A 25576-nucleotide genomic window follows, 5' to 3' on the forward strand; every position below is an offset into this window, starting at 1 on the left:
GACCGTGTACTTTATTTGAGTAAAATACGCATTTGCATGGTGCCCTCTAAAAATGCGTATACATATGTTCATATGCAGATTTTCTCCGATCTTACTTCCAACTCATTACTACTGAAGAAGTGCTCTAGCCAAAACAAGGGGTGGGCGAATGTAGTCGGAGCACAGTAAGGGTGTGTTCACATATTTGGGACTGAGGTAGACCCGGATACAGATAGATATACACCAGGAGTCATACCTTGTTTAGGTCAAGGATAGCCGGTGCAACAAGATGCCGTCATCATCATGATGATCAGCAGCACTAGTTAGACTCTTTGACTGATTGATTCTTGACCCCTACCACTGACTGTACTTAAGTCATTAGTTTGACTGCTATATCATATTAAGTTGCGTCCATCTATTCGCTTCACTTAAATGATATTTCCATTTGACCTTCCAAAGGAATGAAGATTTCCATTTAATTTTTAAAGGGGAACACAACAGATGCATGTATTTAATTTAGTTTGTATTTATTTATTTTTTATATGACAAATGGAACTTTTGCATTTTTTTACGCTACCCCTATGTTTTCTCTATGCTATGGTGGTGCATAAGTGTACATTACACACTTGTTACTCCTGATGCATATGCTAGTGTTGTAGAGCTGGTAGCCTCTTGACACAGGCTTTTAAATGTGTGCGTCTTTTCCTGCTTACATCCGGGTACTAAGTTTGTAATAAGTTTCACACATGCAAGGCAGTGAATTAAAGGTAGATAGTGGCTAGCCTCCCCCTGGTGGCAGGAAAGTTTCAGGAGTTGAAATGAAGTAGTTAAAAAAAAATAAAAGTCTACTGATAGCTGTCTTTCTGTTCCTTCAGTATTTGTAGACTTTGACATAAGTGAGATGTCACAAGCACTAGCTGGAACTTCTGCAATCTCTGACACCATACTAAATCATACATGCCAACTTTTGAGATCTCCCTTCCGTGAGCAGAGATCTTGCTAGTTATTATTTGGGGCGAGGTCAAGCAGGAAGCGTGATTTGCGTCACTAAGCCACACTCCCACCAGTTAACTAAGAAACTGGCCAGGAACCAGGAGGTTCCTACACTACTGGGAGTCCGTGAGGACTCCCAGAAATTCTGGAGTCTCCCGGACATTCCGGGAGAGTAGGTAGCTATCTACTAAATCTTAACAGGCATTGCTGGCCCAGCCTGAATCTATAAAAGAGGGTGGCAAACGGGTATCAGCATCTCTTTTGCAGGTGTCCTATCTCCAGCTGTTATAGGTAATACCACAGGGACTTAGGGGGAACCAGGGGAGACTTATTTTACCAAAACCTGCTACTGTTACTCTGTGTGCTAAATCCTGGTTCCTCTGGAGATAATTCTACACCTTAACTTACATGACACATATGCGGGAGCACATGCTAGACATACTAATTACAATAAGAATCATTTGTGTATTAGGTAATACTGCAATAAAATATAATATAATATCTAAAATAAACATGTGGTTTTAGTGCACATTATGATCTAACTGTGAATTCCCATGAATTCAATGATACCTACACAACCATTAATTTCTACATCAGGGTACATACCTTTCCCTGCTCCAACTGCCTATAGGTCATAGCAAATAATGGTAATACCCTAGCTGAAAGCTACTCTCATTAAAAACACCTATGAATAAATGGGTAGGGTGCTGGGCCAAAGTGAAGGAAGTCACAACCTCCTACATACCAAATGCTTGTGTTGTTGTTCGGTAGGGGAAAAGCTGGTCTAGCTGCTAGCTCATTATTTTAATATATCTGTGCTTCTGTGCTCTGGTTGAGTTTGCAGTTTATGAGCGGGACAAGGAGTATTAGGGAGCGCGCTAAATCTTTCCTATTGAGAATTGGCATCACAATTGCAATAGCAGTTACGTTTTTCACTGCTTCACTGTTGGTTCTACCCCAAGCTCAACCCACACAACAATCCCTACCTGTGCTTTAGAGCTCAGGTGTTGCATATCAATTTTAGACTGTTTAGCCCTTCAATGGCTGCATAATCTAGTTTATTTGGACTTGCAGACAGGCTAGTAACACTGGGGCTACCTAGGATTATTTCAGGCACAGGGATTCCTTCGTAGTCAAGCTCCTGGATCTTGAGGAACTTTCCCAGGATATATATTGGCAGGACACGGTTCTCCTGGCCAGTATTGGTATTGATATTTTTTTATACATACTTAATTTAATGGTCAATTGTTTGTCCTTTAAAAATATAAAACCATAATATTTTAAATTTACAAAATTGCAGTAACTGCTAATGCCTAATTCTTCCATAAGCATAGATTGTTTATGTTAACATTAGAACAGATAAACACAGTTTTGAAGAGCATAATAATATATTTAAAGTAGCATTTAGTTATTAAACACAAAGATCATTGCCTATAAGTTGTTATTCTCCCTTTCTGAAGAATCACCCCTGTTCAAAACTGGTCATATAAGAATATGACTGCATTAGTTCATTGATTATTTGAATTAGTTTAGCAAATGCAGTATAAACCAAGGCCGAGAACTGTGCAGTATATACATTGCATGTGTCAAGTTATTCTAACTGACAGCGGTTCCTTCTTTACATGTTATCAGTTTCGATCAATTTAAATAAAAATATATTTTCAGAAAGATCTTTCCATTGCATAGTTTGTACATGCACAGTATGATTAATATTTGATAAACTCAATATATCCCATAGATTGTAAGCTTGCGAGCAGGGCCCTCTTACCTCTGTCTGTATGTATTACCCAATATTGTCTTATGTTTGTTCCCAATTGTAAAGCGCTACGGAATTTGCTGGCGCTGTATAAAATAAATGTTGATGTTGATGATATATTGAGTATGTGGATTCATGATTGTTTGATTTCCCCATACACATAGTGATATTATCTTCAAACACTAAAAGCTAGATTTACTAAAGGGCGGTTTGATGAAACTGCCAGTTTTTGGCCGTTTTAAAAAGCAAGATTTACTAAAGGCCATTAAAAGTCCAGTGTGAACATTTTTTAAAAACACACTACAGATCGCCATCCCAATTTTAACAATGATGACCATACAAACCAACGGATTTACTAAGCTTCGGATTGAAAAACCGCCATCCAAACATCCAAAACAAAAGAGGTTGTTGTGAGAGGCGAGACTGCTTAAACTGTGTGATGGATCCTTCAGTATCTCTGCCTAATCAAGAATACTTTGCTTAGGGGGCAAATATGTAATCAAGATGCTGCTTGTAATGGAAATCTAGGGCCTAATTCATCTTTGGACGTAAGTTCCATTGTGTGCGGTATTGTGCGTGAAATTGCCCTACGCATGCTCAGAAACTGATTTTACATCAGTGAACACAATTACATCCAATTTTTTGTCCTAACGCAAAGACAGCCTACAACTTGTAGAGTGGAACGGGGACGAGAAGGGGCAGACGCTGGTTGGCAATGTACAGTAAGGGCATGATGAGTTCGAGTGCACGCTCATTTGTCTGATTAAAGCTCTGGGCGTCTCTTAGATACGTGTTTTTTGCTACAGGGCAGGTGTAAGTATCGACTGATGAAGATGACTGAATACATGCGTGCAAGTTATGTCCATTTTTTTTTTAAATGCAAGGTGCGTTCACATTGCTTTCGAAGTTTAATCAGGCCACTAACTCTGTTTTCTCAAAGCAAATCCCTGATCCAGTGTCTGGCGTTAATCCCACTCATCTGAAAAGACCCAATGTCAATACCTACATTTGGGATAATCTTTACAACTTCAAAATGTAGTCCCTCGTTTCTCACCAGTTGTTGCAGTTCTAAAAAGAAAAAATCTATATATTGCTTGTCAATCCAAATATAAATACTTAATGACAAAACTGTTCCAAAAATATTTTCCAACCTTCAGTCAAATATCAAAAGTCAAGTAAATCATGATCTAGATAAAAAAAAAGACATAAAAATGCGTTAGCAAAAATGAATGATAGCAAAAAATGTAATTAAAGAAAAAGAATATAAAGGAGAGGCAGTTGTTGCATTGTTGGCGGCAATGCAACACCTGCAAAACCAAGTATGTTACCCAAAATATTCTACCAAATTCTTAGACAATTACTTTACCTTCGCTATTTTGACACTGTCCTAGCATTTAAAAGTACCCCAACATGTTCGCTCTTTCTTCTGAGGGATGTTACACAGAATAAAATACTTTTGTGACTATTTGTAAAACAAATATTTATTCATTTTTAGATTAAATTTTATCTTTATTAAAAACTTTAACCAAAGTGGTCTTACTTAGGTGATGTTCATCTATAAATACCAGTTTACAGATGAATACTTAAAATCATCTTGTCCACAAAGCCAGTTCATTTGCAACTGTATATAAATGGAAAAAAATACAATTGTTAAAAAACAACAACATAATAATAACTCCAAATATTTGTTTTGTGCAGCACATAAACTTGAGAAATGCACACTTTGGATCCCTTCTCATTTGATATCAAGACAGATGGAAAACGCAGTTGCATACAATTTATAGACAAAGATTTGCCAGCGTCTGGCACTCACAGTGCCAAATTTGTTATACAGTACATATTGTAAAAGCAGTTTAAACAAATCACCAATCTTGAAGATGATACCTTATGAAGATATATCCACTTGTCTGGACCTAACTGCTAGACAATGTTCACAGTTAATAGGACACTACAAATTCCAATTTGTGCGGGTTAAGAGAAAGTTACGAAAGAGAGGTAAGGGTTAAATTGTGCTTTTCTATGTACTCCACAAGGATCTGTGCTCTCCGGACTATGGTTTCAACTAACGTTTTCACCCCTTGGAAGCCTCCTTGGTTCTCCCAAAATATGTGGTCCATTTGCAATGACTTTAGTAGCATCTCCTGTAAACATCCCGACTTCAGCACTTGAACTGCTGATCCAGGAAACCTAAAAGAGCACAATAATAATATGTCAATGGTTGTGGGACAAACATATAATCCTGTATACTAACATAATATATACTAAGAGGGTCCAACCTACCCACTTCTGCCAGTTTGTTTATTGTTTTAGAAGAATACAATATACTATTGTCCTTATAACATTATATATATATATATATGTGTGTGTGTGTATATATATATATATATATATATATATATATATATATATATATATATATATATATATATAATACTTATTAATAATACACCTACACATATACATATGTATATTTTAAACACATCATTAATAACAATTGTCTTCTGTTTGCAATAACAGATTACCTTTCCCTGCTTGTCTCCTTGCTCTTATTTGCTTTCTATGGTTCCTCAAAGTTTGGAGTTACCTGTTGTCTACTCTGTATGTCTTGACTTCCCCATGTCTGGTTTGTCTACTGTTGATCAGCCTTATGTCACTTCTTCACACATTTTACCCAGTGACATCTTCATAGAAGTTATGCTGTCACTGTGACTGTATGTGCAGTAAATTAATTATTAAGCACCTGACATTCTCGTGCTCCACCGTGATTTAGCTAAATTACAGCGCAACATTTCCAAATTGCGGTGAAATTCATTTTGAAAAAATTATATCTAATTTTAATTAAATTCAAACCAAATTACAAATTATTATTAATATTATTACTATTATTAAGTCTTTTACAGTTGTTAGTAGCTGTACCTGTGACCCAATCGCCTTGGCCAGGTGACTGGTGCGCACATATTGATTAACATGATGTGCCACATTCCCTAGCCCCCTATTCTTCCTCCCCCACCTCTGTAGACCTATGGTCTCAAAGGCTACTCCTATTTGTATGAACTAAGTAAATGTAAATAATTCAGACCTTGGTCTAATGCCTGATGAAAGTAAGTCATGAAAATGCCAGCTTCTTAGCACATGCCGTTCCTAACATTATAAAATATAGTACTATCATCTTGTTTCATCATTACGACTGATGTAAAGTGAAAAACTAATTCTCCCTCTTACCCATCGATCCCTTGCAAAAGCCTAAAGTTTAGACTGTTGTCAGGGTGGTTTGGCCTCCCAGCATTGTCAATGTAAACTAAGTGAGAAGGGTCACTATAGCGTACCTGTAAAGACAAAGCAAGAATGAGATTTGCATTCAAGACTCTTAATAAGTGACATTTTCAGTACATAAAAAAAGTTATTTGAAAACTATGATATAAAGTTGATGACTTCCAGTGTGTGCTGTATACATCATAAGCAAAGACAAAGTGATAACAACAAACATTCTGCACTGTTGTCTAATTTTTAAAATTTGTGATGTGTAAACAGGTAAACTTACATTGCTGATCATATGTATATATTGATTCAAGTCAGTGACTTTAGATATGGGATTGTCATCCACAGAAACATGGCTGCAGACTGAGGCAGCATCTTCAACACATCAAGCCCATCAATAAAATGTACTTTATCTGCACTGCAGGTGTAGGCCAGAAAAGAAGTGTGCTTGAAAATACCTACCAGAATGTGCACTAAGACAAGTTCCTTGGGGTTGCGACATTTGTCATGCAGCAGTTCTTCCACACAGGGCTCTGTGGGGTCCGGATTAAATCCACAGCAGTATCTGTCTAGTCGATCCTGAACCTGTGTAATGACCACATTACAATGTAACCATATTAGAAGAGGGGTCTCTACCTTCTTTTCAGTGGAACTGATCTGTAAACATTTATAGTAAAACTCCATATATTAGTCATCTATTCAGTAAGCAGCCAGTTTACTAGTTACATCCACCTAGTAGTGAGTAGCAATTTGCTCCCTAATTGTAATCAGATCATCCTGAATCCACAGGGCTGTGGACTCAACATGGTATGAAATCTACGCCAGAGGACTGCTGCTCCACGCCAATTCTAATGTGTACAATGATTGTTGCAAAATATGTGTTGGCGTCTCTCCATATAGATCAGTTCATTTTATTCCATATATCATCAATTGGATTTAAATGTTGTAACTGGGGACACCACTGCATTCAACATGAATTCAATCTAATGCTCTTGGAACCATGCAAAGAATTACCATACCTTGTAGTATGACGTATTACTGAAAATGTCCATTCATACATTGCTGCCATGAATGGATTGCTGCTACATGATCAGGTATCAGAGGTATTCAAGCACCACCAGCCTGCAACACCAGCTGTTGTCATATAATGGTCTTTCCATCATAGGACAGAAATTCATCAGACCAGAAGATGTTTTTCCAATCTACCATTATGCAACTGCAACTTTTTGTTTTTAATGACAGAGTGGAACTCAGTGGGGTCATCAGTTGCCAAAACCCTTCTTTTAATAATGAACAATGAATTCTGCGTTTTGATATTTCTGTTCCAGCAGCACTGTTGAACTCGGGTGTTAGGCGAATGACAGTCACCATTTATCAGTGGTTTGCTGGCTGGTTATGTTGTTTGGGCAGTGTTCCTTTTTTCAATACACCTGTGACACTGTCGTGCTTGAAAATTCTCTCGTGACACACAGGTAACCACATTTTCTTTGCTGTTTCTGCCTCATAATTGCACAAACAAATAAACAATCCGTTGGTACTTACCTACATGCTTTAAACATACGATGCTGTCACTGATTAAAGAGGTTTACCACTTAATACACTATACTCTCCATGAAGGCATAGGTCCCTCTCTTCTATTACCTAAACCCTACAATATCTCTAATCGGTAAATTAAATAGAAAGGGCATAGCGTACCTAATAAGGTGGCCACTTAATATAGCTGAAGTTATAAATAGGGGTTTATTATAATATTTACAAACGTTCTACAAATAAAGTTCTTGTTGACAATAGGGATGAGCGCACTCGGATTTTTGAAATCCGAGCCCACCCGAACGTTGCGGATCCGAGTCGGATCCGAGACAGATCCGGGTATTGGCGCCAAATTCAAAAGTGAAACTGAGGCTCTGACTCATAATCCCGTTGTCGGATCTCGCGATACTCGGATCCTATAAATTCCCCGCTAGTCGCCGCCATCTTCACTCGGGCATTGATCAGGGTAGAGGGAGGGTGTGTTAGGTGGTCCTCTGTGCTGTTTAGTTCTGTGCTGTTTAGTTCTGTGCTGTTTAGTTCTGTGCTGTTTAGTTCTGTGCTGTTTAGTTCTGTGCTGTTTAGTGCTGTGCTGTGCTGTGCTGTTTAGTGCTGTGCTGTGCTGTGCTGTGCTGTGTTCTGCAGTATCAGTCCAGTGGTGCTGTGTGCTGTGCTCTGTCCTTCTGAGGTCAGTGGTGCTGCTGGGTCCTGTGCTGTGTCCTGTTCAGTCCAGTGGTGCTGTGTCCTGTGCTCTGTGCTTCTAAGGGCATAGTTATTTCCCCAATATTCCCCTGTGTTTAAAAAAAGAAAAAAAAGTTTTTTTAAAAAATACCAAAAACTACTTTAATATTTTTTAATTACCACAAAATTTTCACAACCAATCCTGCAGTATAAGCCCATTGGTACTGCAATATTACCAAGTTCACACATTCAGCAGTAAAAGTCCAGTGGTACTGCAATATTACAAAGTTTACACATTCTGCAGTATCAGTCCAGTGGTGCTGTGTCCTGTGCTCTGTCCTGCTGAGTTCCGTAGTGCTGCTGGATCCTGTGCCGTGTCCTGTTCAGTCCAGTGGTGCTGTGTCCTGTGCTCTGTGCTTCTAAGGGCATAGTTTTTTCCCCATTATTCCCAAGTTTTTAAAAAATAAAAAAAAAGTAAAAAATAATAAAAAATTTAAAAAAAAAAAAATATATAATAATTATAACCAAATTTGCAAAACCAATCCAGCATTATAAGTCCATTGGTACTGCAATATTACCAAGTTCACACATTCTGCAGTATCAGTCCAGTGGTGCTGTGTCCTGTGCTCTGTCCTGCTGAGTTCCGTAGTGCTGCTGGATCCTGTGCCGTGTCCTGTTCAGTCCAGTGGTGCTGTGTCCTGTGCTCTGTGCTTCTAAGGGCATAGTTTTTTCCCCATTATTCCCAAGTTTTTAAAAAATAAAAAAAAAGTAAAAAATAATAAAAAATTTTAAAAAAAAAAAATATATAATAATTATAACCAAATTTGCAAAACCAATCCAGCATTATAAGTCCATTGGTACTGCAATATTACCAAGTTCACACATTCTGCAGTATCAGTCCAGTGGTGCTGTGTCCTGTGCTCTGTCCTGCTGAGTTCCGTAGTGCTGCTGGGTCCTGTGCCGTGTCCTGTTCAGTCCAGTGGTGCTGTGTCCTGTGCTCTGTGCTTCTAAGGGCATAGTTATTTCCCCACTATTCCCAAGTTTTTTAAAAATAAGAAAAAAGTAAAAAAAAATAAAAAATTAAAAAAAAAAAAAATATATAATAATTATAACCAAATTTGCAAAACCAATCCAGCAGTATAAGTCCATTGGTACTGCAATATTACCAAGTTCACACATTCTGCAGTATCTTGTGCTACATATAATGGAGACCAAAAATTTGGAGGATAAAGTAGGGAAAGATCAAGACCCACTTCCTCCTAATGCTGAAGCTGCTGCCACTAGTCATGACATAGACGATGAAATGCCATCAACGTCGTCTTCCAAGCCCGATGCCCAATCTCGTAGTACCGGGCATGTAAAATCCAAAAAGCCCAAGTTAAGAAAAAGTAGCAAAAAGAGAAACTTAAAATCATCTGAGGAGAAACGTAAAGTTGCCAATATGCCATTTACGACACGGAGTGGCAAGGAACGGCTTAGGCCCTGGCCCGTGTTCATGACTAGTGGTTCAGCTTCACCCACGGATCTTAGCCCTCCTCCTCCTCCCCCCCCCTACAAAAAATTGAAGAGAGTTATGCTGTCAGCAACAAAACAGCAAACAACTCTGCCTTCTAAAGAGAAATTATCACAAATCCCCAAGGCGAGTCCAAGCGTGTTGGTGGTTGTCAAGCCTGACCTTCCCATCACTGTACGGGAAGAGGTGGCTCGGGAGGAGGCTATTGATGATGTAGCTGGCGCTGTGGAGGAACTTGATGATGAGGATGGTGATGTGGTTATTGTAAATGAGGCACCAGGGGGGGAAACAGCTGATGTCCATGGGATGAAAAAGCCCATCGTCATGCCTGGTCAGAAGACCAAAAAATGCACCTCTTCGGTCTGGAGTTATTTTTATCCAAATCCAGACAACCAATGTATGGCAATATGTAGCTTATGTAAAGCTCAAATAAGCAGGGGTAAGGATCTTGCCCACCTAGGAACATCCTCCCTTATACGTCACCTGAATAACCTTCATAGTTCAGTGGTTAGTTCAGGAACTGGGGCTAGGACCCTCATCGGTACAGGGACACCTAAATCCCGTGGTCCAGTTGGATACACACCAGCAACACCCTCCTCGTCAACTTCCTCCACAATCTCCATCAGATTCAGTCCTGCAGCCCAAGTCAGCAGCCAGACTGAGTCCTCCTCAATACGGGATTCATCCGAGGAATCCTGCAGCGGTACGCCTACTACTGCCACTGCTGCTGTTGCTGCTGTTAGTCGGTCATCTTCCCAGAGGGGAAGTCGTAAGACCGCTAAGTCTTTCACCAAACAATTGACCGTCCAACAGTCGTTTGCCATGACCACCAAATACGATAGTAGTCACCCTATTGCAAAGCGTATAACTGCGGCTGTAACTGCAATGTTGGTGTTAGACGTGCGCCCGGTGTCCGCCATCAGTGGAGTGGGATTTAGAGGGTTGATGGAGGTATTGTGTCCCCGGTACCAAATCCCCTCGAGATTCCACTTCACTAGGCAGGCGATACCAAAAATGTACAGAGAAGTACGATCAAGTGTCCTCAGTGCTCTTAAAAATGCGGTTGTACCCACTGTCCACTTAACCACGGACATGTGGACAAGTGGTTCTGGGCAAACGAAGGACTATATGACTGTGACAGCCCACTGGGTTGATGCATCCCCTTCCGCAGCAACAGCAACAGCTGCATCAGTAGCAGCATCTACAAAATGGCTGCTCATGCAAAGGCAGGCAACATTGTGCATTACAGGCTTTAATAAGAGGCACAACGCTGACAACATATTAGAGAAAATGAGGGAAATTATCTCCCAGTGGCTTACCCCACTTAGACTCTCATGGGGATTTGTGGTGTCAGACAATGCCAGTAACATTGTGCGGGCATTAAATATGGGCAATTTCCAGCACGTCCCATGTTTTGCCCACACCATTAATTTGGTGGTGCAGCATTACCTCAAGAGTGACAGGGGTGTGCAGGAGATGCTTGCGGTGGCCCGCAAAATTGCTGGACACTTTCGGCATTCAGCCAGTGCCTACCGCAGACTAGAGGCACATCAAAAAAGCTTGAACCTGCCCTGCCATCACCTCAAACAAGAGGTTGTGACGCGCTGGAACTCCACCCTCTATATGCTGCAGAGGATGGAGGAGCAGCAAAAGGCCATTCAGGCCTACACAGCCACCTACGACATAGGCAAAGGAGTGGGGATGCGCCTGAGTCAAGCGCAGTGGAGACTGATTTCCGTGTTGTGCAAGGTTCTGCAGCCATTTGAACTTGCCACACGAGAAGTCAGTTCCGACACTGCCAGCTTGAGTCAGGTCATTCCCCTGATCAGGCTGTTGCAGAAGCAGCTGGAGAAAGTGAGGGAGGAGCTGGTAAGCCATTGCGATTACAGCAAGCATGTAGCTCTTGTGGATGTAGCCCTTCGTACGCTTTGCCAGGATCCGAGGGTGGTCACTCTTTTAAAGTCAGAGGAATACATTCTGGCCACCGTGCTCGATCCTCGGTTTAAAGCGTATGTTGTGTCTCTGTTTCCGGCGGACACAAGTCTACAGCGGTGCAAAGACCTGCTGGTCAGGAGATTGTCCTCTGAAGAGGACCGTGACATGCCAACAGCTCCACCCTCATTTTCTTCCACATCTATGGCTGCGAGGAAAAAGCTCAGTTTTCCCAAAAGAGGCACTGGCGGGGATGCTGATAACATCTGGTCCGGACTGAAGGACCTGCCAACCATTGCAGACATGTCTACTCTCGCTGCATTGGATGCTGTGACAATAGAAAAAATTGTGGATGATTACTTTGCTGACACCATCCAAGTAGACATGTCAGACAGTCCATATTGTTACTGGCAGGAAAAAAAGGCAGTTTGGAAGCCCCTGTACAAACTGGCTCTATTTTACCTGAGTTGTCCCCCCTCCAGTGTGTACTCGGAAAGAGTTTTTAGTGCAGCGGGGAACCTGGTCAGTGAGCGGCGAAGGAGGTTGCTTCCTCACAACGTTGAAAAAATGATGTTTATAAAAATGAATAATCAATTCCTCAATGAAGTACAGCACTGCCCTCCAGATACTACAGAGGGACCTGTGGTTGTGGAGTCCAGCGGGGACGAATTGATAATGTGTGATGAGGAGGAAGTACACACTGTAGGGGGAGAGGAATCAGAGGTTGAGGATGAGGACGACATCTTGCCTCAGTAGAGCCTGTTTAGTCTGTACAGGGAGAGATGAATAGCTTTTTTGGTGTGGGGGCCCAAACAAACCAATCATTTCAGTCAAAGTTGTTTGGTAGGCCCTGTCGCTGAAATGATTTGTGTGTTAAAGTGTGCATGTCCTATTTCAACAGCAGACCTCTCAACTGCAGCTCATCCCTCCTCTGCGGGGATAATGTCTCCTGTGCTCTGACACGTCACTCTGTGTACTCTCAGCCTCAGGATCTGACACTACAGCTACCATGCCTCTTGTAGCAGCCCTCACTCCAGGGCCTCTTCCATGTGCAGTGTCCCCCTCTCTCTTGGGTTCACTATAGTGGCATGGAGTTCTCCCCCTCATCCAGGGCACACATTCCTTGCCCTGGCTCAGTCACCACGCTCAGACTTCCAGGCAATGCTGGGGGAGCCTGGGAGCTTCCACCCCAGGTCCCCAGCTACAACTCTCCTCTCCTGTGTCTTCTCTCTCTTTCTGACACTTTAAAGATCGTGCCTTTAAATGAAAAAGTCAGTCTTCATTGCACGACTATGTGCAAGTGCAACAGGGACATTTTTTTGGGTTTACAAAGTCAAACAATAACACTACGACCCTGTCTGTCTGGGGTCTGTCAATGACGAATTGTCTGGAGCATGTTTGGAGGAGGTATTGTGGCCCCGGTATCAAATTGGGTACCGGGGCCACCCCACTATGCAGTCCAGATACTTGTTTGGTGGAATTCCGACACGTGGAGGGTTTTTAAATTATATTGTGGCCTCGGTACCAAATTGTGTACCGGGGCCACCACACTACGCAGTCAAGATACTTGTTTGGTGGAATTCAGACCAGTTGAGGGTTTTATTATTATATTGTGTGGACCACTCTATCTATACCACACTACAACTCTATACCACTCTATTTCCTACTTTAATTCTATTTAATTCTATTTCCTACTTTAATTCTATTACTAATTAATTACCATAAAGAGGAACAAAAAAAACCAATTTTACCAAAAGTATAATATGACTTAGACTTACAAACACTACACTTTAAAGATCGTGCCTTTAAATGAAAAAGTCAGTCTTCATTGCACGACTATGTGCAACAGGGACATTTTTTTGGGTTTACAAAGTCAAACAATAACACTACGACCCTGTCTGTCTGGGGTCTGTCAATGACGAATTGTCTGGAGCATGTTTGGAGGAGGTATTGTGGCCCCGGTATCAAATTGGGTACCGGGGCCACCCCACTATGCAGTCCAGATACTTGTTTGGTGGAATTCCGACACGTGGAGGGTTTTTAAATTATATTGTGGCCTCGGTACCAAATTGTGTACCGGGGCCACCACACTACGCAGTCAAGATAGATAGATGCGTATTGCGTATCATAGATAAAGTACATTCAGTGGTGTGGGGCAAATTGAAAAATATTCCAAATGCACTGACATTATCAAAAACAAGAGGTTGTCACACGCTAAAACTCCAACATGTATATGATGGAGAGGATGGAGGAGCAGCCGTATGTGTAGTGTAATGCAGATCTGTTGAAGGTTTTTTATATATTTTATTGTGGTGCCCAGTGCCCACTCCTCTACGCAGTCCAGATACATTTATTGGTGCGAATCATAAAAGTTCAGGGTTTTTAATATATATTGTGGTGACCCACTCCTCTACGCAGTCCAGGTACATTTATTGGTGCGAATCATAAAAGTTCAGGGTTTTTAATATATATTGTGGTGACCCACTCCTCTACGCAGTCCAGAAAGATACCTTGTTGCAACGTTTTGGACTAATAACTATATTGTGAGGTGTTCAGAATACACTGTAAATTAGTGGAAATGCTTGTTATTGAATGTTATTGAGGTTAATAATAGCCTAGGAGTGAAAATAAGCCCAAAAACTTGATTTTTAAACTTTTTATGTTTTTTTCAAAAAAAATCCGAATCCAATACCTTAAATCCGAACCGAGACCTTTCGTCAAGTGTTTTGCGAGACAAATCCGAACCTCAAAAATAACGAAAATCCGGATCCAAAACACAAAACACGAGACCTCAAAAGTCGCCGGTGCACATCCCTAGTTGACAAGTAGTTGTCACAATGATCTAACTCATAGCTGGTGGTTATGTACTATATAGGTTCAGAATAATGGCATCATAGGGGAAATGGTCTAATATGAACATCTAAGTAATATATAAGCAGGTAACAACAGAGAAAATATCTCCTGTATCACACATTACCACTGACAGATCAGATTACTTTTTTATTTTAGTCAAACCGCAAAATCTGCAGACCTGCAATGCATCTTTATGTGTGCAAGAGCACTTTAAGGTCTTTGAAAATACCCCCATATAATCAATCTACACTCAGTTTTATGGATTGGAGGATGCCATGAAAAATATGTAAGGTCCAAACAGTTTTTTTCCCTAAAATACTGCTCTGTTTAGCCTCCTTCATGTCTTAAAAGTAGAGACATCTAGGGGTATATTTACTAAACTGCGGGTTTAATAAAGTGGAGATGTTGCCTATAGCAACCAATCAGATTCTAGTTATCATTTATTTAGTACATTCTACAAAATGACAGCTAGAATCTGATTGGTTGCTCAAAGCAACACCTCCAACTTTTTCAAACCCGCAGTTTAGTAAATATACCCCCTTGACCAGGCTTGGCTAACCTGTGGCACTCCAGGTGTTGTGAAACTACAAGCCCCAGCATGCTTTGCCAATAAATAGCAGCTTATTGCTGGAAGGGTATGCTGGAACTTGTAGTTTCACAACACCTAGAGTGCCACAGGTTAGTCAAGCCTGCAGACTGTCTTTATTACATATAACACTTTTGTGTGGCTGAATCGTTTTTTACATTGGCTAGAGAGAGGCTAGAAATTGGATTCAAAATTCTGGTGTGAACAATCCCAGAGGGCAATACACACAGGCTCCACTTTTCTGCTCAAGTTACGCTCAAATTAAGCTGAGTCACTACAGCTTGAAGTTTGTGAAAATATAGATAATTTATCTATACAGCACAAGGGATATCAGGAGGACACATATATAATTTTCCAGACACTTGTTGGACCTTGCAAGCAACAAGCAGTGTTCACGGTCCATCAAGTTTGAAGGAAATTGTCAGTGTGCACAGGCTTCAAATTTCTTATAGAGATCAATATTCTCTATTTTCACAACATTAAAGCAGCACTGACCGCTACTTGAACTGAGAATACCTCTGGTGCAAAACAAGCAGCCATCTGTATCTTCCCTTCCAGAATATTGTTTCATGTTGGATCAATTTATATTGTAGCTTTGGTTTTCTACAACTAAATCAGTGTTTGGCAACCTGAAGCCCCCCAGCTGTTACTGGCTGTTACTGAACTACAAATTCCATTAAGACATTCTGTAACAGGTTTCCAGATTTGGATCCAGAATGCGACAGACATATTTTGAACCCAACTGATTTTTTCATGGAGAATTCAACTGATGATCTCTGCCAAAATCTGAAATAAGTGTCAATTAGATGTTTAAACCATCAGACTATTGTTACATAAACCTCATACACAAATACAGTTTCTGTAACACTTGCTATGCATAGTAAAAGGAATATATGCAAACCTATGCATGATAAATGCTAATATATGCATCAGCAATGGCAAAAGACCTATAAAGCTATTTGCATGATAATGACCTGTTTTCTGACATTCACCAGCTCAGTAAATCTGTAAAGCAAATTTTAGTCTTTGTCACAGACAGCGACATTTGAAGAGAATTTTCTTTATGAATACGTTTTCTCATCTACAGAAAAATTAGTTGTATCTGTAATCCGTGGACCCAGCACTCATCTGATCAGAAAGGCTGGGTCTTGTGAGTGTAGAGACTGAGGCACACAGCGCTTCTCGGGATCTGGAAACCACATCACCCAGTATACCCAAAGAGATGTAGGGATGTGACGTGAGAGTCCTCCACTAGTGAGGAGCATGGCGCCAGCAAGAGAGGAGCTTGGGACTGTGGCCAAGGAAGAAGGAGTTAAATCCTGACTGTTTTTCATGTAGCACACAAATATCAACTTTAAATTTCAGTGTACAAATAAGCTATCAAGTATTTGTGTGCTACATGAAAAAACAGTCAGTATTTAACTTATGTGTAAAACAGAATACTATTTGCACCCCTTGCATTGTAACATGGTTTTGTCCAGGAGACTGAAATAAGAAGTTTCTTAAGTTAAGATCCTTAATGAATCAGGCCCCTGATGACTAAATTGGCTACAGGTTGTTCTGTCTGTACACTTTTCAGGGCACACCTGGACTAGCAAGAAGTGTAGAAAATAAGTTCCTCATACTCATAGTCAATAAAAGATGTTCAAAATCAACTTATTTTAATTTGATCATATAGAAGTTATGTGCATTTTGATGTGAATTAAATGTAAACACGCATGTATTAAACAAGCTCCTAAAAAAAATCAGTCTGTATGGGCCTGATTCATTAAGGAAAGCAAAAGTAACTTTGCTCCTGAAGAAACAATGTTACAATGCAAGATATACAAATAAATGTATTATTTTGCACGTAAGGAAAATACTGGCTGCTTTTTCATGGAGTACTCAAATATTTGATAGCTTTTTTTCTTACACTGAAATTTAAAGTTGATCTAGTATATACACAGCGCCAACTACAAATCTCTCTCCACATTTTAAATTTATCTCCCCCTCCAATGCAACATGGTTTTGCCTAAGAGCAAATTTACTCCTTTTTCTTGCTTTGCTTTCCTATTGAAATTGTAACTTATCAAAAGTTGCGTACTCTACGGGCAGATACGGCCCGTAGTATCCAAAGGTAGTAAAAGGACTGGTGGTTAGATGTTACACCACCACAGAGTCTGGCAAGAAAATTGTCCTACTAGGCCCTGATGATAGAGCTGGACAGAGAGACTATAACAAACCCTGTGCTTGCTGATTATAATTCACGATGGTCTACAAGCAGATCTATTACTATCTGGCCGAAAAAACAGCTGAAGAATTGTGGATGGAAGCAGATTTTAGTTACAAGCATGGAGTTGCTCTAAAAGGCAGCCATACTGTGTGTCCTACCAAAAGTTTCTGTCTTGTTGCATTTAGTAATTGTCTTTTCCAAATGTATAAAAGGGTGTCTGTAGTAGGTGGCACTTGCTAGTCATCACCACTCAGACTGTGCTCAGCATACTATAATTTAGCGATACCTGTTAAGAAGAGCATAAGTACAGCAGCTGAAATGTTTACAAATGATCTTTATTTGTTGTACCAAAATTGCTATTACTAGTTATCTTTGCTCACTGACTAAAGGCTACAACCCCGATTGATCATTGTGAGAATTGCTCTCTCCTGTTGAATTCACAAACCTATAAAGGTTGTTGGGTATCATTACCTATACTGTGTGCACAGCATACTGCAATTTAGTACTGTTTGTACAGGACAGCATAGGTACAGCAGTTGCACAACAGCTGTGCAGCAGCTGAAATTCATACAATGAATCTTTATTTGGTGTATCAATAGAAATGCCAGTGCTGTTTATTCATTTTTTGGCCACTGGCTAACCCACCAACTGTTAACTGTTATGTTCTGGGACACTTCATAATTATCAATGTTTTGCAATTATTATTGTGCTATATTGGACAATAATTGTTCACTGTTTCAGAAGTCTCTTCTGATAAATCCTTTTTGTGTTCTATTAACATTAAACATGCCAAAACAGAAAATGATTATGCCTAAAATGTAGAGCCAAAACATGGCTGTTAAGAGATGTTATTGACTAAAATGTAAGCTAAGAAAAATAAGCGGTGGCCATACTCTTACACTAAGCAGCTGTAGCTGAAATGTATCTAGCCTTGATGAGTTAAATGAAAAGAAAAAAAGGTAACAATATTGGCAGGCAAAAATGTACAATTACTATAATGTATTCTAAAGATACAACAATGACGCTGTGGCTCCATACAGTAATATACACAGAGCTCAATGCTCTATTTTTAGAGCAGAGCAGCACCATATGTTAGGGCAGCACAGTGGCCTAGTGGTTAGCACTTCTGCCTCACAGCACTAGGGTCATGAGTTTGATTCCCAAACATGCATGGCCTTATCTGTGTGGAGTTTGTATGTTCTCCCTGTGTTTGCGTGGGTTTCCTCCGGGTGCTCCGGTTTCCTCCCACACTCCAAAAACATACTGGTAGGTTAATTGGCAGCTATCAAAAATTGGCCCTAGTCTCTGTCTGTCTGTCTATATTAGGGAATTTAGACTGTAAGCTCCAATGGGGCAGGGACTGATGTGAATGAGTTCTCTGTACAGCGCTGCGGAATTAGTGGTGCTATATAAAAAAATGATGATGATGATGATATGTTATACTGAAGTACTACATATAAACAGAGCACAGGTGATGAGGATTTTGCATCAGGGTAGAAGGGTGCTTGAAACTGGCCACATGGTAATGATTATCATGCATGCACTCCTTCTCTCCACCCCTATTACTTCTTCAGCCATGTCCCTGGATGGACAGCCCCACAAAGCAACTCTGCTAAGGATAATATGATGGAATAAATGAGAATGCACAGTTCTTTCCTCCATATTTGCCTAGATACATAGAACCCATCATTTATGTACACTTTGATAACAATACAGATGTTTCTACTAGCAGAGGTGATGACAATAATGGATCAGGTAGTTTGTATTTTTCTCCCCCTAGACATTATCACAAAGAATGACACCTCACCATTCCCCCAATCCGGCTTGGTTTAATGATTATGATTTTAGAACTGATATTGCATTTCCTGTCGACAGTGATGATGACATCAATCATCTAGTCTTAAAATTAGTCATTGTATTTATGGTGATGATAAGTCAGTGAAGTGATGACTTCTTGAATGTTAGAAAAAGGGAAGATGAGATTACCAGGGGAAACAACTGCAGCTGCAAAGAATGCTCTTGAAACAACTAATGCAAACTTTCTGAAAGAAAGTGAAAGTAAGGATGTTTCACAAAGTAAGAAAAGTACTTGCAAATCAATAGAAAATTTGACACTAGAGACAGTGTTAGGATCAACAGGAACAGAATCAGCATCTCTAAAACATGTAGAGATGTTGGTGGAAAGGGAGCTTTCTAATGGGCATCCTAGCGCTGGTGTGACCACACCCCCGTCGTGAAATGGCCACGCCCCATTGTGACGTGGCCACCTCCCCTGTTCTTCTGATGGAGACATACATATTGGGAGCTATGTGATTTGCGTAATAGAACTGGGGGGGGGGGAGTGCAGGCCTTAGTGACACAATTTGTGTCATTGAGCCAAGCCTCCCCCCAGGACCTGGTAAAATGCCTGCTCCTCCGCAAGGACTCCCCGACATTTGTGAGTCTCTTGAACACTCTAGAGAGTAGGCAAGTATGTATTTAGTGCCCACACCACCAATTTCTGTCTCAACTACCGGGACTAATATGTCAATGGTCAGGGGCTGCTGGCAAATTTTAGACTGGGGGGCAAGATTCGGCTCAGCAGCCTATTAGGAACATTTTAAGTAAAAATACAGATAGCCCAGCCCAAGGTAGCCCATTATGGAACCGGCCTGGGGGGCAGATACCCCCATGGCTCCCAGGCTAGCCAGCCCCTGGCAATGGCATGATTGCATCAGGCACAATTGACAATTCCCCTATCAGGCTAAACATTTTTTTTACCAGTTCCACCTCCTGCACTGTGGCTTTTTCCAGCAGCACTATTTCCAGATGTAGTAACAACTGTGAGTGAGGTTGAAGAAGGAAAACCCTCTCAAGAGCTGCACTATGACACACAACCTATTGCATTGCATCAGGATCAACACTTAAAGCGGCAACTGGGAAACTGCCACTGTAAACACCTGTTAAAACAACTGGTGGAACTGCCACAGAAAAATCATCTCTTCAAATGCCCTTTCAATATAACCCTACATCTAAAACTTAAGGAAAGGTGTAAACCATTTTTTTCTTTTTTTTAACCTTCTTTTTGTTTGTTATTTTCTGTTTGTTAGTTTGCAGTTTGACTGAAAAAAGTTAAACCTCTGCAGTGTACAAACGTAAATGACATATTTCTGAATGTTTTAAAGCTCAATTAAAACGTAGATAAAAAAAAAAGGATAACAGTAAATATGGCTAGTGAAAGTTTGTACACCTTTCCATTTGATTCAGTAATACTTTCTAAGGCCTCAAAACTTGACTGATTTTGTATTATTTTTATATTTTAGAAATTATATTCTCCAGAAAAACTTAAACGCTTCTCATATAAACAACGGAAAGTAATTGCACTTAATTGAACCCAGAAAATGAGTGAATTTCCTTTCCAGGAAGTCTGACCTGCGAGTGTCTTCACTGTATGATGGGGAACTCTAAGAAAGAATCTTTGACAGTGTTGGCCGTAATGTACACACCAGGAAATAAATGTGATTTCATAGGACAGGCTTAGACAAAACGATACTTACTTCTCTGCTCAGTTTTTTGTTTAAAGAGCGGTTGAGAAGCAAATACCGTCTGCTAGTTTAGGAAGGCTGCCATGTTTTAGGCTGGTGAGCACACACAGACTGTGTGTTCAGCAAGAAAATCTCCCATAGCAGTTTACATTGCTAAATTTCACAACTTAATGGTAAAGGCTGAGGAATGGGGGATGTAATGAATAAAACAGTGAGCCATAATACACAAGTGTGAGAAGTAAATGCAGGATGAGACAAATGGGTGCTATTATAGTTATTACTTGCCAACTTTTGAAGTGGACGTATGGTGACGGAGGGGGCAGGGCTCAGTGAATCGCGTCATCGTGGTCGCCCCCAGCGACATAATGACACAAAACGCATCATTTTACGGCAGAGGCAGGCCAAATGACGCAATTCCCGAGAATTGCATCATGTGGGCTCCAAATCCTGCCCACTTCACTAGGAAGTGGGCAGATGCTGAAGAATACCCTGCTCTCCCGGGAGTCCAGGAGACCTACCCGGATTTCGGGAGTCTCCCACACATTCCAGGATAGTGGGCAAGTATGTTATAGTTTGACTTTTGTATAAATGTGTCTGAAAATTGTGTACAGTACAATAAATAGTAATTAGCGTGAAATCTGTATGCCGCTCAATTACAGGTAATATCTTTGCAGTTAATTTTGTGGTACAGAGAGAGGAGCCACAATATATATTATCAGCCGTTGTGACCACTGGACTAGATTTACTAGGCTCACTGTTTGAGGTAAAAAGTGATAGAATCTATAGTTTGTTTTCTTAAAATGAATTAAATAAAATTTCCTTTCTCCTGTTGGGTGATATGTGTTGAAGAAAATAAAGGTAAAACCTCATTCCACACGAGGATTAGTTTGTAACTGGGGCCTAGAATTGAAGCTGCCGTATACCCCTTATACTTAGAGTGATGGAACAGAGAGAAGAGTACAGTGTAACATGCCCTCTGAAGATGCAACATAATTAGACTTGCATTCCCTAATACGTAGACAGGTGGAACCTAGGGAGAAGAGTACAGTAAGTACAGTGTAGCATGCCCCCTGGAGATGTGACATAATTAGACTTGCATCCCCTTATACTTAGAGAGGTGGAACAGAGAGAAGAGTACAGTAATTACAGTGTAGCATACCCCGTGGAGATGTGACATAATTAGACTTGCATTCCCTAATACTTAGAGAGGTGGAACCTAGGGAGAAGAGTACAGTAAGTGCAGTGTAGCATGCCCTGTGGAGATGTGACATAATTAGACTTGCATCCCCTTATACTTAGAGAGTTGAAACCTAGGGAGAAGAGTATAGTAAGTACACTGTAGCATGCCCCCTGGAGAGACGACATAATTAGACTTGGACACATCTCCATCATCATCATCATTTATATAGCTCCAGCAAATTTCATAGCTCTTTACAAATTGGGGACAAACACATTAATAAACAATGCTGGGTAAAACAGACAAAGAGGTAAGAGGGCCCTGTTCACAAGCTTACCATCTATGGGATTTCCAGGTACGCTTCTTAGGAAGGGTATCTTTTGCAGGTACTGGGTCCTGGTGTAATGATAAGCAATGATTATAATGACACCTGCAACACTATCTAGCCAATTCTGTTTGTATATTTGCATTCTAACCTCCATCCTCCATTTGATAGTACTTAATTCATTAGCGTTACATCTACATTAGGAGACGTTGCAGCCTTCTATTTGGATTACTTATCAGTTTCATTTGGACTACAGCAGGAAAGAAGATTCCCATTGTATATGGAAAATGCGGCTTTCACAAGTTTTAATAGCACTGTCAAGACATAATTCTCTCTTGGACATATGGCTTTTCCTTACATTATACTGTGTCCGAACAGGGTGATACGGCTTTGGTTTTTACTAATAACACTGTCACATTGCTCTCTGCACTGTGTGTATATAAACATTTATACACTTGACGCAGAAAAACTACTGCTTTGGAGTCGACATATTGGGATACGTGCAGCTCAATGTACACATGTAAGTACGCTTTTACTGCAGCGGAATCTTGACGTGTACTTTCACAGCGCAAAATACGGCACTCTCTACATGAGGTACTAAGAGCCTAATTTTTATTTCAGGCATTATATTACATAACAATGTAGTTTACAATACATATGTTTCATATCATGTTTAGTATGATTTTAGTGCTAAAGTAGGCTCTTGCAATTTGGTTTGTATTTTATATAGCCAGTCACAGTCCATATATTTGACGAATTAGGGTGTACAAACCAAATCTCCCTGTTTCAGTGTTGACTTTACCCTACAAACTGCAATAAAAAAAATTGCCACTGAAAACAACATAAACAATATTTATTAGCTGTCAAGTGGACATGTCTATAAAACATGGATGGACTCATCTTGTTAATTTCTTCCACATGGCCCCAAGAACTATACAGGAGCACACAGGAAATAGCACACAATGTTGATCTAAGAGACACGGGAGAGTTAAGGACAACTTTTGTCTTCTATTGTGGGTTGAGTGTGCCTATGCATGCATGAATTCCCCCAATAAATTCCTGACAGTAACTTTTGAGCCATGAAAATATATGTCTTGCATTTTTATTTGAAAATTCCAACTGTGAATACATCTAGATGATCAGAAATAGCTTCTTTTGCATTTATCACGCAAAACGGCCTTTATAAAGAAAGAAAGCTTCACCATATTGCAGATTTTTGACTGTTTAAAAAACAAAACAGAAGCAGATCTTACGGCCATTAAGATGGTTTAGTGCGCAGGTAAAAGTCATGATTTCATTGACTGTCTCTATATGAACAACCAAACAATTAACTCAAAAGCCAAATCTCAAAAAGGAGTTTATTCCCCAAACAAACATGGGTAGGTACTTGGAACGCTCAGATGAGCGTGGATCATGTTCCTGTTCATATTGCAAGGTTAAAAGATGAGTCCAAGGGGAGAGACCCCATAGGACTTCTACTGGGGAAGGTGGAGGCCTACTCAGGGAAGAAACTCCATTATGAGTGGAGTTCAAAGCCAAATCGCTGTTAGGAAATTGTGGAGAGAGCACTTTGTAATGATGATTAACATTTAGTTAGGGTAAATCATTGTGCTTAAAGAGCTATGAGTTAGAGAGTTGTTTTCCTATGGAAGTTGATCTACAAGAGCTAAAACAGTAATCTGGCAGTGCTCTGAGGAACTTCAAAAGAAGCATAAATTTTACCTCAACATTAACTCCTCTGATGATGTGTACCAGAGACATCCAGAGGGAAACATTCAACTAAATGACTACCATGTGCCTCTTGTTTGAACTTCAATACATAACAAGCTTAATGGTTCCAATCCATCAATTTCCATAAGAGCTTCGAAGAAGTGAAGCTTGCAAAAAGTTGTTAAAAATATGAATGATTCTAGGAATAGTATTATTAAAGTGAAGCAAAACAAATCAAAAAGTAACCCTACTTTAAAACTCAGTGGAGTTGATTTAATATGGTACGATAAGTGGAGCTTTTTGCTGAAGCCAAGATAGCACATCCTTTCACACCAAACGTTCCACTTACCATAACCAAATTATCCACCTATTTTATGCCAGGATTTGTGCAAAAAGTGTGAGGTCTGGCCAGCAGAAAAGTGATTCTTATTTTCTTTTATGTCTTTAAGAGCAACGTGCAACTTTGAATAACAGGGGGCTTAGCGGCTCATAGCCATTGGATCCTCAGCTGCTTTTCCATAAGCTATTACCCTAAAACTCCTTCTCTCTCCATTGTTCGTCATTACCATTGGGAGATTCTTCTGTCCTTCACTGGGACAAAACACATAAAAGCCAACACTAGACTGCTCGCTTAGAGCATTAGCACTGAATGAATGTGACCTGAATTGACTTTAACTTCCCTTTCCCACTAGCAAATCACAAGTGGCCGGAGTGGGTAAACCCATGTGATATGCTGCACAGCTAATGGGGCTCTTGGTCACAGTCATTCATCAGCGGGTGCTTGTCGTGAACAGTTGCATCAGCCTTTTGTTTTGTTTCTCCCACTGAATTCCAAAGACAGAAGAATTTCATATTGGATTATGATGAATCAAGAACACAGATTTTTTACAGAATGGAGACTGAGGGGTCTGGGATTATTTTATTTAAAGACATACTTAATTTAAGACATATACTTGTAGGTTTTATTTACTTATTTAGACACTTTTGGTATAATGGGCAGAGTTCATAGGGATCCTGGTCCATTATACTAGTGAGATGACACAAAGTTACTACTCCAGGGATGACAACCATTTTCATTACCACAGCCCCAATAACAGGTGCTTGCGGTCTCCCTGTTATAGTGAGAACCAGCCCACACTGTGTAGCTCTGGGGCTGGTTGAGGATTGGGGAGGGGGGTCGGTAGATTCCATCCTAATAGCTTGGCCTGGAAAAAAGTCCTTAGTCCAGGCTGGTTTTTTTTTTTAATAATAAAACATGTTTTTACAGTTTTTTTTATATTATATATACCTTATCTATTACAGTGGGATTTAAGTACTTTTATGCTTGAATTCGACTGTCTCTAAATCTTTTCACCACACAAAGTGTGGCAACTAGATTCAGGCAATAACCATTGATTGCGCACAAGAGAGTAACGTGTGCAATTGATAGGACTTTTTGCCCCCGCCCTATACGTTGTATAGTAATATATGAATGAATAGTCCTTTTCGGAAGCGCAAAAAGTTAAAGAACTGAATTGGAGAGAGCTAAACATTCCTCCCATTTTCGAGCT

General features: G+C 40.2%; 1 protein-coding gene across 1 annotated transcript in view; it reads right to left on the reverse strand.

The window, feature by feature from the left end:
* Positions 1–2359: 2359 nt before the first annotated feature.
* GASK1A (golgi associated kinase 1A) overlaps positions 2360–25576 on the reverse strand; it is a 35446-nt gene continuing 12229 nt past the window's right edge. Inside the window, exons 3-5 of the mRNA XM_075212412.1 lie at positions 6449–6571; positions 5951–6054; positions 2360–4915 (exon numbers count right to left, since the gene is read on the reverse strand). Of these exons, the coding sequence (XP_075068513.1) occupies positions 4711–4915; positions 5951–6054; positions 6449–6571 (432 nt within the window). The 3' untranslated portion in view covers positions 2360–4710. The remainder of the gene's footprint in view (positions 4916–5950; positions 6055–6448; positions 6572–25576) is intronic.

Source organism: Mixophyes fleayi, chromosome 5, assembly GCF_038048845.1.
Source record: "Mixophyes fleayi isolate aMixFle1 chromosome 5, aMixFle1.hap1, whole genome shotgun sequence".
In the NCBI taxonomy this organism is placed as follows: Eukaryota; Metazoa; Chordata; class Amphibia; order Anura; family Limnodynastidae; genus Mixophyes; species Mixophyes fleayi.